This window comes from Acipenser ruthenus, chromosome 18 (genome assembly GCF_902713425.1).
Source record: "Acipenser ruthenus chromosome 18, fAciRut3.2 maternal haplotype, whole genome shotgun sequence".
Lineage (NCBI taxonomy): Eukaryota > Metazoa > Chordata > Actinopteri > Acipenseriformes > Acipenseridae > Acipenser > Acipenser ruthenus.
Genome location: NC_081206.1, coordinates 16037876 through 16052674, shown reverse-complemented (window position 1 = coordinate 16052674; position 14799 = coordinate 16037876). Strand labels below are relative to the sequence as shown.

The following is a 14799-nucleotide window of genomic DNA, read 5'->3' as shown; positions in this document are numbered from 1 at the left end:
CCACAGGTACTGTTTTAATAATCTGACCAGCGGACAGCCTTAATATTACAGCTGCTCCCTGTTTAATATTTTTGTCATTCTCTATTGCTGTTGCTCGGATCATTATTCAAAGCTTCTTTTCCGGTGGTCGTTTTAGACATGACCTCTAGTTGTTGGAAACTCTCACTTCTTCCCCCAACTTTGTGTTGGTAAGTGGAAAATCTCTATACAAAAACACAGATTCCGCTGCACACTCCCATTGGTCCTTGTGTGTTTTTTAGCTTAACAGAGGTGTGTGTTGAAGTGAGATGAACCCTAAGATCAGCAATCCTGATAAAACGGATTACCATCTATCTCCCAAAACACCCTTATTGCATTGCAGCTGGAAACCACACTACTGCCTCCAAATTAATTGTTATTGATTCTTACCTGTTGTGGCTCCAAATAGAATTGCATCCAAAAGGAAGAGCTAAGGGAATTTGTGTTATAAAGTGTATAGAAAAAAAACAAAACATTTATGTTAAAAATTCTTATGAGGAAATTGTGGTATCCCTGTTTGTTTCAATTAAAACTGACTGAAGATTTTAAATAGCAATTCATCTCACTAGTACAATGGTACCCCAAAATGTTCTCCTTTTTCTAGGAAAGCAGTAAAACTGGGCATGAGGAGTTTGTTGCCAGATAAGCTCATTCAGACTGCTGGCTTGCTAAATATCTTGGTATCCCTGAATAGATAATCATCTCCCCTTTAAAAAATATACAAAAGACTGTAATGAGCAGTCTGTCCTAGATTCAGTTTGTCACTGAATTTATGAAGTTTCTCAGTATTTCTAAATACTAGTAATAGTATTGATGAAACGTTGTTTCTAGAGTCTAATAAGTCTTTCGCTTTGTCTTGTCCCCCCGCAGTCCTGACGACCTTCTCAACGCTCTGAACGAGGGAATCAGCCGCGCTGACGTCATCATCACCTCAGGGGGCGTGTCTATGGGGGAGAAGGTAGGCCAGGCTGGGGGTTCACTACAGCGCCTCTGTGCAGTCAGGAGCCACAGCTCATGATGGGAGTGCAGGGATGGTTAAAAGCTAGGGCCACAGTTCACTGAGCATCTCAAATTAAGCACAGCCGCAACCTTGCAAATTTAATAAGAGTGGGTTTTAATTGGAGATAAATTGGATGCTTAGTTTCCTGTCCGACGCTGCAAATGAGAAAATGGACATTATAGTTTATAAAAAATATTTTTATTGGGTTTTTAAAATGAAGAAACTGTTATAAAAGTAAAAAATGAACATTTTATAGTAGACATTTTAACAAACCAGATCAGCAATACAACATTACAGGGTAGTAACCTGCCTGTTTTTAATCAAACTAGAAGAATATATTGAATTAGAATAAGAACTGTCGTTGTAATCTTCACTACATACATGTAGAATAAGTCCACAAGACTCTTGGAAATAAACTAAAAGTCCCCCTTTATTAGTCGGTGGTGTTGTTCAGCAAGCACAAGACATTTCCAATATACATTGTGACAGTCAGAGAGATGCAGAATACTTTCTCAGCACCAGTCAGAGAGATGCAGAATACTTTCTCAGCACCAGTCAGAGAGATGCAGAATACTTTCTCAGCACCAGTCAGAGAGATGCAGAATACTTTCTCAGCACCAGTCAGAGAGATGCAGAATACTTTCTCAGCACCAGTCAGAGAGATGCAGAATACTTTATCAGCACAACTCTGCAGACATGACAGAGTCTGAGGGAATATAAAAATATAAAGTACTAACTCTGCAATTATAACATGATTTCCTGCCATTCCCCATAATAACACTCACTGCTTGAGCAGGGATATTCCAATAATCTTTCTACATGTAGCTGATACGCTGATAAAACGAAATGTACAAATTATACTATATATAAAACTGCTTTATTGATTTTTTTTTATTCTTAGAAAGAAAGAAAATACGTAATATAATAATAATATTAATAATAGTCACAAAATCAGTAGGCGGGTGCCTGTATCTTTGACCTATTTCATGTAGACAACCTATTTATTTCTTAAATCCACTCTATATCTTAATCAACTACTCCCACATTAGCCTGAATTAAATCCCAGTTTATTACTATGCTAAGTAATTGCTAACGACACCCATTTTTTATTTCCTCCCAGTCCTTGACCAATCTGACTCCATTCACACACCAGCTGGTTTTCTATACCAAACTTGAGTTTTATAGCTAAAGCAGTAGGCAGCTTATACTCCACTTCTTTTCAGTTTGATCAAGGTCTTATGGTTGAGTTACTGTATGACACGGTGTCCCAGAAGTTAGGAATCGCTCGCAATATCACAGCTTATGCCTAATAGGAAGTTCCCTGTTACATAGTGAGGACACACATATCTGCACGACACATCAAAAAGATCGGAATTCATTCCTCTTAAAGACATTTCACACTTGATATACAAGAGAGGCAGTCAATAGTAACAACTATGCCTATGATGCCTGACTTACACAAATTAAGGGGAGTGAATAGTACTATAAAACCTACTGTACAACAACTAAAATGTTTCTTCTTGTGTTGCTTGTACAACAGTGCCACCTACTGGATTAAAACTTAAACAGAACCATCTTGGAAATTACTTCATCCCATTTTTCAATTGCTGCAGTTTGTTTGTCTAGGGAACTCCATTAATTTCTAGTTTATCTGGGATTGTGGGGGAAGATGGTTTTAAAAAATCAATCCTCAGTTCTTGTTAGTGTTCTAATTTTTTAGCTTTTGTAATTGTCATCACTTTCTAAATCAGTTTATGCTGGGGTCTATTCACAAAGCTTTAACTCATTAGTTAATAAAGTAATCCTTGTTAAAGAAGGTTCACTGTTTTTTTTTTGTTCTCTACTCTCTTAAGGGGGATTCGTTAACTGTTTTATCTTGTGATTAGTTAGTAAAATAAACGAAGACACCTAGAAGAACTTCCAGTTGGCCCTGCATTCCTATGCTGTGCCGAGTTTGAAATGGTCATTTGGTTTATCAGAACATTTTAGGACTCTATAAATGTCAATTAAATCTGTGTTGTTGTTCTTGAAGTCCTGGGAGGACCCTTGTTCCTTAAAGCTGTAAAAAAACAAAAAAAACACCCATTATCAAAACAACCTTCACCCAACTCCATTCCAGCATCACTGTTCACTTTTATCAAAGCAACCTCCACCCAACTCCATTCCAGCATAGGGAAGCATTGTAAAGCACAGAGAGGTATGGTAAAGCACAGAGAGGTATGGTAAAGCATAGGGAAACATTGTAAAGCACAGAGTGGTATGGTAAAGCATAGGGAAGCAGTGTAAAGCACAGAAAGGTTTGATAAAGCATAGGCAAGCATTGTAAAGAACAGAGAGGTATGGTAAAGCATAGGGAAGCATTGTAAAGCACATGTTAAAAGTAAAATTAGCTTTTAAAATGACTGTGGTAAATGTTTCTGAGGGTTACACAGAAGAAAATGGGGCCCTATTACCTGTGACAGCATAAGAGGGATTCACAATGAAAAAATATCACCAGCAAACCAAACAGGCATGAGCACACATTTCAAAAGGCTTCCCTTTAAGAATGAGCCATGGCATTTCAAAGACACGTGTTTAGTTTGCAGTATGGCTGATGTTTTCTCTGTGTAAAATGATGCTGTTACCCTCCAGGACTACCTGAAGCAGGTGCTGGATATCGATCTTCACGCTCAGATTCACTTCGGACGAGTGTTTATGAAACCTGGGTAAGACCAGAAACAAGTTTTCTTTTCCTAATCTCCATTTCACTTTGTGTACTCTAGCAGTAGGGACGCAATACCCCTTATCAACCTACAGCTATGGCCAAAAGTATAGAAATTAGTAAAATTTTAGGATTGAGACCTAATTTAAAAACAAAACCGACATTAACATAATTTAGATCTTTTATTTAAAATCATGTACTCAAAGAAACTACAAAATGGTATCGCAAAAGTCTCCCAGAAGCCATAATACTAGTACAGTATTTCATTATTATTATTATTTATTTCTTAGCAGACGCCCTTATCCAGGGCGACTTACAATTGTTACAAGATATCACATTATTTTTACATACAGTTACATTATTTTTTACAAATTATTTTTACATATAATTACCCATTTATATAGTTGGGTTTTTACTGGAGCAATCTAGGTAAAGTACCTTGCTCGAGGGTACAGCAGCAGTGTCCCCCACCTGGGATTGAACCTACAACCCTCCGGTCAAGAGTCCAGAGCCCTAACCACTACTCCACACTGCTGCCCTTTCATGTTAGATATTAGAAATTTTTCAATTTTTTATCAGTTTTTCATTAAGTATATGGAAAACTACAAAGCGGTATGCATTTCAGTATGTTAACGTAACATTATTTAGCAGGTTTTATTCGACTCTATGAAGCAAAAAGTGTTAATTCTATAGGGTGATGCAAAACTGTAGCTGTATGTCCTGTTTGCCTCATAGTCGTGCACCTGCTACTTCTTGCAGCAACAGAGAGTTACAAGTGACCTCTTCAAGCTCCATTATAGGTCAGGAAACACAACAGATATTTAAAAATGGAGCCTTGTATTTTCATTATAGTGGCAAGTCTTATCATGAAATTCCTATAGAGCTAATACTTTGCCACATTTGTTTGTTAGACTCCAACCCTCTTAAATGTCACCTCTTTTTAAACTCTGTGGCTCTACACGAACGCGCTATTGCAGAGCGGTCTGAGCTATTCCATGCTGTAGAGACTAGTGGGGCTTGTACAGGGCTATGTTACTACGAACAGACACTATCAAAATTTAAGAGGAACACGTTTCCCCTTAATTAAAATCTTACAGCAAATCAATCTGTGTCAGGCCGTGCTGCTTAATTAACGAGGGGTAAAATCCCAGGGCTCGTTGAAGCCAGGCTGGTGAGGATGGCAGCTAAAGCAGGAAACTGAAGTTAGAGGCTTGAAGATCAGAGGCAGCAGAGCAGAGTGGAGCAGGGCTGCAAAGTCCTCAAAGGAGGAGTTGCACTAGGAACCGATCTACAGTATCCTCCAGCAAGTATCCGCACGGCTCTGACATTTACTGCCTGTTTAAACACCACTCAGACCCCTTGCTCACCAAATAACATCCCTGAATAGGTGATTCTGTCCACTTCTGGATGTGTGAGTGTTTATGAGCAAGGTGTCTCACAAGAGCAGTGCTTACACACAGTGATTTACAATTGTAAAGTGACTTCCTTATTCTACTCAAATCATGTGACCATTCAACTCTGTTAGGCCCACCTCTCTCTCTCTCCCTAGAAATAGAGTAGCTGGGGCTCACAGAGTTGAAAGGTTACATTGTCACATGATTGTATTGCAATGAGGAAGGCTGTTCAGTCCTGACAGTTCAGACCAGTTCAAAGGCAGGTAAAGGCAGATTTAGAGAAAAACGGAAATAATATGGGAACCCAGAACCACTGAGAATGATTGCAAACGCCATACAAAGAAATGCACTGTAAAAAAAGCAATTCAAATCGAAGCTATTTACTCCAGTTACTCTAATGCCATTTTATTGGCATTCATATAGATTAGCAATCCATTCTTCAAAGGTTTTGCCAAACAGTCATGTCTAATTGAATCTGCAATATCCTATTCATGTGACAATGGTTCATTTCTTTTTTTCTGTTGCAGTCTCCCAACAACTTTTGCCACTGTGGACATCGACGGTGCTAGGAAACTAATCTTTGCCCTACCAGGTAATTTCCAAATGTTGTCATTTGTAGTCTTGAAAGAACCATCTAATCATGAAAGGTTGTCTTAAGAAAGGTAGTTCAGAGCAGCAGATCTGTATAGTGTACCACCGCTGCTCATCATGAGACAGGACCTTCTATGAACCACACACAATCAGAGCCAGGACCCTGGCTTGTTTCAAACACTCTACCTCTTTATATGTTTTAGTAGAAAATCTAAATTAAATGCCGTCAACTAAACACTATTGTAGAGCTTCTCTGGTGTTGTTTCTGGTTGGATCATTACCCGCCATGCTTACTAACTAGTCCAGCAAATAGTACTTCCTCAAGGCTGATTCCTGAAGGCTGATTTTGTGGAAGCGCTAATATTCTTACCCATCTTAAGCATTAGTTAGTAAGCAAGGCAAATGATCTGTGCAAAAACAAGAAGAATGGCATAGAACACACACATTGAGATATTAAAGGTAGGAAATTAAATATAGCAAAATTTGCTGAAAGTACTGAGGGTTTGTAGTATACTCTTAAACATGGTCTAAATATGTCAGAAATGTGTTTATAAAATGGCAGGCAGTGATATTGCTCTTTGATTGGTCAGTCACACCATGGCTGGAGCCTCATCATAAAATATTAATAATGAAATATAAATCCACTAACAGGTAAACAAAAAAAAAAGGAGATGTGGAAATTGAAGGAAACGGACAGTCCATGCAAGTCATCCACTCTGGAAATGACCCAGAGCAAAAAAAGTAGAGGCTAACTCCTCTCTACATGAACATCTGCACCGTCCTGTCTCAGTAACATTACAGCAATCGCATTGTTATCAACTGGTCTCAGTAATCAAACCAGTATTCTCCAGTAAAACGGCACACATGGGATCAATAGTTATTATTACTATTTGTAAAATAATAAATACAGTATACACGCACGCACACACACGCACGCACGTACGCACACACACGCACGCATGCACGCACGCCCACACACACACGCACACAGACATGCAGATGCTCTCCTGAACATTCTTTTATAAAACAGCGGAAGGACACACCAATTAAAGTCATTGTCAGGCGTGTAAGTGCCTAATTAGTATGTTAATAAGAATGATAATTAATGACAATCCAATTATAGCATTCTATGTAAACAGTGTATCCCAGAATATATCTAATATAATTAGTTTATAGTAGGGCCAGGAAATGCATTCTAACTATACTTTAAAATAAATTCCATTACATTTCAAGTATATATATACAGTATATATATATGTAATCTATATATAAATAAAGATGTATCTATATGTGTTTTTTTTTTTTGTTTTTTTGTTTTTTTTTTTCAAACATGCTTTTGCATTTAATGGTTTGTAAAATTCCGGTAGAGGGCCCTATTATAATGTTGTGATCGATGGTGCTGCTGTTTGAATAGCTGAATAGAGCCCATTCTGTAACACATTCAACACAGATCATTACTGCTGCACATGTGTCACGTGTTTTCCTTGAGACGATACATTGAGAGTATCTGAATCTATAAAGAAAAGAAGGCAATAGTTTGTCTGTCCATATAACAAACATACATTACACTTCCACTTTTACATATACTGGAACATTGACAGTATTGCAATCTGAGAATATATATGGCATCCATCCATTTGTACATTCAGTACACTGATGAAGGCACGAGCTGAAACATTCGTCTCCTTTACTTTCTATAATCTTTACCTTGTATGTTACATGCAGATCCTGTACAGTCCTGTGGGTGTAGGTCATGTTGATCTGCTTTGTCATGATGCTGCCTGAGGGCTCCACATTTGAATTCATAGCTGTAATGGGGGTGTGGATATTCCTGACACAGTTGTAGGTCATGTTGATCTGCTTTGTCATGATGCTGCCTGAGGGCTCCACATTTGAATTCATAGCTGTAATGGGGGTGTGGATATTCCTGACACAGTTGTTTTGATTGGTACAGCAGTAGAAAGCTGTGGAAAGTTATTGAAAACAGGCCTATACTGGATACATTTCATTCAAACCTGAGTAAAATAAAGTTTGTAAAACTCAAAAATATTATGGACTTGTGAGAATGCTATGCTAATGATTATTTCTTGCTAACCTTTAAAGGAGCTCTAACCAAGCTTTTAAAAGCAGCTGTTTTATACTTTAACTCTGGCTATTCAGATGGTGCAGACACAATGCTGTATATAATAGATTGTGCAGGTACAATGCTGTAGATATATACATTGTGCAGGTACAATGCTGTAGATATATACATTGTGCAGGTACAATGCTGTAGATAATAGATTGTGCAGGTTTAATGCTGTATATAATAGATTGTGCAGGTATAATGCTGTATATAATAGATTGTGCAGGTATAATGCTGTATATAATAGATTGTGCAGGTATAATGCTGTATATAATAGATTGTGCAGGTACAATGCTGTAGATAATAGATTGTGCAGGTATAATGCTGTAGATAATAGATTGTGCAGGTATAATGCTGTATATAATAGATTGTGCAGGTACAATGCTGTAGATAATAGATTGTGCAGGTATAATGCTGTATATAATAGATTGTGCAGGTATAATGCTGTAGATAATAGATTGTGCAGGTATAATGCTGTAGATAATAGATTGTGCAGGTATAATGCTGTAGATAATAGATTGTGCAGGCACAATGCTGTAGATAATAGATTGTGCAGGTATAATGCTGTATATAATAGATTGTGCAGGTATAATGCTGTATATAATAGATTGTGCAGGTATAATGCTGTAGATAATAGATTGTGCAGGTATAATGCTGTATATAATAGATTGTGCAGGTATAATGCTGTAGATAATAGATTGTGCAGGTATAATGCTGTATATAATAGATTGTGCAGGTACAATGCTGTAGATAATAGATTGTGCAGGTATAATGCTGTATATAATAGATTGTGCAGGTATAATGCTGTAGATAATAGATTGTGCAGGCACAATGCTGTATATAATAGATTGTGCAGGTACAATGCTGTATATAATAGATTGTGCAGGCCCAATGCTGTATATAATAGATTGTGCAGGTATAATGCTGTATATAATAGATTGTGCAGGTATAATGCTGTATATAATAGATTGTGCAGGTACAATGCTGTAGATAATAGATTGTGCAGGTATAATGCTGTAGATAATAGATTGTGCAGGTATAATGCTGTATATAATAGATTGTGCAGGTACAATGCTGTAGATAATAGATTGTGCAGGTATAATGCTGTAGATAATAGATTGTGCAGGTATAATGCTGTAGATAATAGATTGTGCAGGTATAATGCTGTAGATAATAGATTGTGCAGGTATAATGCTGTATATAATAGATTGTGCAGGTATAATGCTGCATATAATAGATTGTGCAGGTACAATGCTGTAGATATATACATTGTGCAGACATAATGCTGTAGATAATGTTAATGTAGGGGGACTGTTTCTTCCTGGTATCGAATCACTTCCTGTGTAGTAGGTGACATGACCTGAGTGAAACTGAGCTACAGCGCAGGATGCGATTGGTACCAGGAAGCAGCAGCAAGTTTTACTTCTGTAGTGTTGTCTCTGAAATAACAGTATGTTCCAAAACAAAAACTAAACCAGAGATTTTGCTACCGCTAGTTCTTAGAAAAAGGTATTTTAAAACCTTGCTTAGCACTGCTTTAAACTCATAATAAAACCTGGAATGGCTCAAACTGCCATGCAAGTGTGAGTCTTACTGTGATTCCTGTCACCACCTAGTCATATCCAGAGACAAGCACATCTAAAGAACCTTGAGCTGCTTGTCAAGCTTTTATATAAAGTGGCTGGAATTCAACACAAGCCTGGTTTCACAAACCCTGATTAACACTAATCCTGGACTAATCTTTGACTGAGGTTACCTTAACCAGCACTAAATGAATTACAGCTAGTCCTTTTAATCGTGGGCCTGTGTTGTTGTGTAAAAATGTTATACTAAATTGTTATCACAGCTTCCTACATGCTTTCATACCAACCCACACCCCTCCCCCAACCCTCCTTCTGTGCACCCTGCTTCATCAGCTAGCAGACTTTGGTGACTGGCCAGTTTGTTTATATTCCCCAAAGGTAGTTTCAGCTTCAGAGACACAAGCTCCATCCTCCTTGACACCTCTGTGCCACCACAGCATGCAGAGCCGAGCAAGCAAGCCCCTGCTGCTACTCGTGGAAGTAGGTGCTTATCAGTGTCAACTACAAGCTCCATTGTAGCTCAGAAAACGGAAAGTGGAAAAAAAAAGCGATGAGGGTTTAAAGGAAGTAATATTAATAGCTACACATTGGTAACTTAAGACAATAAGGTAATCATTATTAACCAAATGGGACACTACGCCTTTAAAATCTATCTCTATCCAGAGAATTGATCTTTTATTTTAAAAAAGAAAAGAAAAAAAACACAACACAAAATTTAAATTGAGGCACATGAATGTGATTTCTGTTCTGTTTTCTGAGAAATGTGTTTGTGAAACTGATTTCTTTGGTGTTCGTTGGTGGGATTGTTTCAGCATATCACTTGCCTAAAGCAAAAATTACCTGTTGTGGTTTGTTTGGTTTTTCTGTCCTTTTTTTGTCGTTTACTGTCTATATATATATTTTTTTGCTAAATTAAATTTGTGAGCTTCTTGAGTTTTTGTTTTAGCAGACTCCCCTGGGAGAAAGAAATAGGCATTATCCCTGTCAGTGTTTTCCCATTGTTTAAATTATTCAGATATGTGACCAGTCCTCCATGATCATCGCCTCTGGTTCCTTTGTGTGAAGGTGGAAACCAGCATAGTCCACTCTTTCAAAGTAATTGTAGCTAACTAAATAGTTACATACATTTTCTTGATCATCCATTCATTATATATGTCTCAAATGTGCAGTTTTGAAAGAAATGTATTTTAATTATCATATATGATACTACACTAGGTTAAAGAACACTCTGTTTGTTTTAGACTGTGTCACACTTCCTGGGTCATTCTACCTGGAGAATGAAATTGTCCCCACCCCTTCACTGGATTCTTTTCATTAAGCAATCAGCTGCTTGTCCTAATGACTGACATGCTTTGCAGCCAGTAAGATGCTTTGACCCTGAAGACACTGCTGAGGTGAAATGACCCAGGAAGTACAGCAGTAGCAGACTTCCTGGAAGGCAAATCAGACGACCAGATATGTTTTAAAATGAAAATATGTGTTTGCTGTAACATGTGTTTCTTTCAAAACTGCACTTTTGAGACATGGTGAGGTAGATTAATGAAATCATTCTGTTTGCTCCAATGACTTTAAAGAGCCCCCTTTTGTCTTTCGGGTAACCTTCTCAGTCCAGTCTGCTCCCTCGGATCATGTTATTGCTTCAAAAGTTAAACTGAAGTTCCAGCAGTTCTACACTGTTATTGCATCCCAGTGATCAGTGGAATCAGCCATGCAGGGGTTTGCTATTTCCTTCCAGGGCTCTCTCTAAATCTGTATTGATTACTGTGTGTGTAGGCTGTTTGATTGAAGGTGCACAGTCAGCAAGGCTGCCTCAACTTCTCTCCTGTAATGTCAGTCAGAGCGGGCAGGCTACCAGAAGCAGGTAATCCATCATCTCTCTGGGTTTGAGACCGGGGTATTGACTGCTTCACATCCTTGGAAAATTGATTTTTGGTATCTATATGAGGGTGTTTTGGAAGAGCACTGTCAGTGGGATTGGTTATGTGATTTTGAAAAACGTCATCATTGAATTTAATCAAATACAGTGGATCTTGATTATCAGAACTTTATCATTGGAAAAACTGGGCTAACCACCTTCAGGCCTTACCGGTATTCACAATGCAGCACAGTAAGAAACAGTTACAGTTTAGATTTTAGATTAAAAGATTCAAGGGCTGCCTCTTTTCATCTGCCGAACATTAGCAAAGGAAGTTAGCAGGCTACTGAACCCTGGATGTGAGAGCCCAGTCTTGGAAATCTCTGCCTGGACTGGTGGGGTGCCTGATCAGTAGGGTCTCTCCTAGTCAAGATGAGGTGAATTGCTCCCAGATGACTTTTCCTTCCTAACCCACTAGAGTGCCAAAGGCTATTACAGCACTGCCAAGATATGCAGCTCTGCACAACCAGGATTCAAACCAGAGAACACCTGATCACATGACTCCTAGGTAGTGCATTTACTGGATGAGCCCCTGTGGACACCAGAACAGAACTATTTGAATATTTTAATGACCAATATCAAGAAAGCCATCGACATGTATTCTGCGATATATAAAAGTTGCATTTTGGACTGACTTTTTTTCGTGGAAAAGCGCAGGTACTTCCGTATCTAAGACTCAAAAATTATGACTTTGTGAGCCGTCCTGGAGAAGCGACTGTGCTGCAAATCTCCACTTCCACCTTCCCTGAAGGAATTGGAGACGGCAGTCACTGAGGAATGGTCCCGCAACCCTCTAGAACAATTTAAACACAGGCTGTGAATCACGCTGAATCAGTCCTGGCCAGAGTGCACATGGTGGACCTACGTCCTATTAGTGGCACTGTGGGAGGAATAGTAATTGTTTTTTTGTCCACGCCCCAGTACTGTACAGCATATGATGGTGGTTAATTTAGAGAAATCTGGCACTCACGTATTATTACAAATTATGAGTCAGTTGTGAGTCCGTTTGTTTTTCACTACAGGCTTAAGCCTTGTGCTTCAGTTGTATTCTGTAGTTAAAAGTAGAGAGTAGGAAAACGTTTGTGATGCTTACTGTTCATTCGAGATCCCGACTAAACGATTGAAACGACTGAATCTACACAGTTCAACAGTACCTGGCATTGCATCACTAACCTGACATTCTCACAGCAAACGTTTTACATTCTTATTTTCCAGTCTTATAATTTCTTAGTTGTTTTTTTATGTCGGTTTCACAATATGTTGATTTCTTCCTGTGTTTTTTATTGTTATTATTATTATTATTATTATTATTATTATTATTATTATTATTATTATTTGTTATTGTTATTATTATTATTATTATTATTATTATTATTATTATTATTATTATTTGTTATTGTTATTATTATTATTATTATTATTATTATTATTTTATTTTTTTTTCTCGTGTGCTTGAATAACCAGACATAATATAAGGTTAGGAGAGCAAGCATGCAAGAGCCCATGAAGGGTTAAAGAAATGTAATAATCATCACCAAAATCAATACTGGCTACATTTATAACCAAAATAGAGGGAGCACACTATGATTGTAGCGACTTGACCCTGGCCTTTTTTATGATGACATAGGTTTAAAGCATACTTCAGAGTGCCATGCCAGTGGGTGTCATTGTATGGTAATTAAGGAGGGGGAATATTTCAGGTGTCAATCATAAAAAGACAATGATATACATTAAACATGCATTACAATGAAAAAGGGTGTTTACAACAACTTTGCTAGGTGTTAGAATGATATTACAGAAAGTGCTCGTTTTATTTACCTAATCTGTGTTTACAGCAGGTGTAACTGGTTCCCCTGGTCTCTGAGGATGGCTGTATTCATTTGTTGATACTACTAATTGCATTGAAGTTTAATTTGTAACAATATACGTTAATGTGTTCCGTTTGGTGTCCCAATGTCAGTAATGCGATCATCAATATCAATAGCTTCACTGTACTGTGAATAAAACCGTGGTAATATTTTGACAGCTTTAAGTTCAAACAAAATATGCTTGTTCAAATATATCGATTACTAACTCCATATCAATTACATTTTCAAAGAGAGGCTGTAACTACTATAATTTTAGTAAGAGAACAACCTTTGTATTTAAATACTTTCCAACAGTATGATCTTAAGCACTGTAAGCTAAAGTTTAACGAAGCTACACAGGGAGCTCTGTGCTGACAGTAAGTTGTATATCTCACCTCTATACTGTATTTCTATTTTATATCTATAAAGAATATACAGTAAAAATAGATGAACCTGTTTTGATTTTATACAGCAAAGTTTCTTGTGAAATTCTAAAGAATGTACTTTTGACAGTCTTGGGGAAGCACTGATGTAGCTCTGTGTCTTTTCCCTGGCTGGCTTTTGACAGTCTTGGGGAAGCGCTGATGTAGCTCTGTGTCCTTTCCCTGGCTGGCTTTTGACAGTCTTGAGGAAGCACTGATGTAGCTCTGCGTCCTTTCCCTGGCTGGCTTTTGACAGTCTTGGGGAAGCACTGATGTAGCTCTGTGTCCTTTCCCTGGCTGGCTTTTGACAGTCTTGGGGAAGCACTGATGTAGCTCTGCGTCCTTTCCCTGGCTGGCTTTTGACAGTCTTGGGGAAGCACTGATGTAGCTCTGCGTCCTTTCCCTGGCTGGCTTTTGACAGTCTTGAGGAAGCACTGATGTAGCTCTGCGTCCTTTCCCTGGCTGGCTTTTGACAGTCTTGGGGAAGCACTGATGTAGCTCTGTGTCCTTTCCCTGGCTGGCTTTTGACAGTCTTGGGGAAGCACTGATGTAGCTCTGTGTCCTTTCCCTGTCTGGCTTTTGTTTTTTATAGCTTTGCATTATTTGTTCTGAAGTTGTGCAATAAGCCTTAACTAACACAAGACTTGCATTAGGATTACAGGAGATAAGAAAGTGTAATTCTGTCTCATTTCAGTAAGATGATGATTCTTCACTTTGTCCCTTGAATTTGACCCATGGAACATTGTCAGCTGGTACAGGCCTACCACCCTCCAGGTGTTCCACGCTTGCAGAACGTATTTCCAAAATCTAGAAAAGTATATTATGCTGACGATATCAAAATTCTAGAAAAAGAACGTTCCATTCTTGGTGGCAAAAGTTGTTGTAAACACACCAATTGTGCATCCAACATGTAAGATTCAGCAGGTGACTATCCCAATATGTGATCAAATAAACATTTCACATAGTCAGAATGACAGGTGTACTTTCACTTTAAATATATGGTCTTGATAAGAAAGACAATCTTGTTTTCAATCCAATTGCAAAAGAAAGAAATCTTACCAGGTGTCAGATAATGCTGTTTGGTTTGGGTTTAAATGTATTGTTTTCTGCTGTCTGTGGGTTCATTGTTTTGAGGGAGGGGAGCATTACAATGCAGAATTTTAACATGCAACTGTTTTTGAATACCAGCACAGCTCACCTCGC

At 38.1% G+C, this 14799-nt stretch overlaps 1 protein-coding gene across 19 annotated transcripts in view; it reads left to right on the top strand.

Annotated features, from left to right (window-relative positions):
* LOC117421522 (gephyrin) overlaps positions 1–14799 on the top strand; it is a 206974-nt gene that overhangs the window by 184035 nt on the left and 8140 nt on the right. For 10 of the 19 annotated variants that reach the window (XM_058991305.1, XM_058991310.1, XM_034036033.3 and 7 more), the window contains 4 exons: positions 889–976; positions 3650–3723; positions 5641–5705; positions 9791–9892. In XM_058991305.1, coding sequence (XP_058847288.1) covers positions 889–976; positions 3650–3723; positions 5641–5705; positions 9791–9892 — 329 coding nt within the window. The remainder of the gene's footprint in view (positions 1–888; positions 977–3649; positions 3724–5640; positions 5706–9790; positions 9893–14799) is intronic. The other 9 variants (XM_058991304.1, XM_058991314.1, XM_058991313.1 and 6 more) reach the window with 1 other exon arrangement.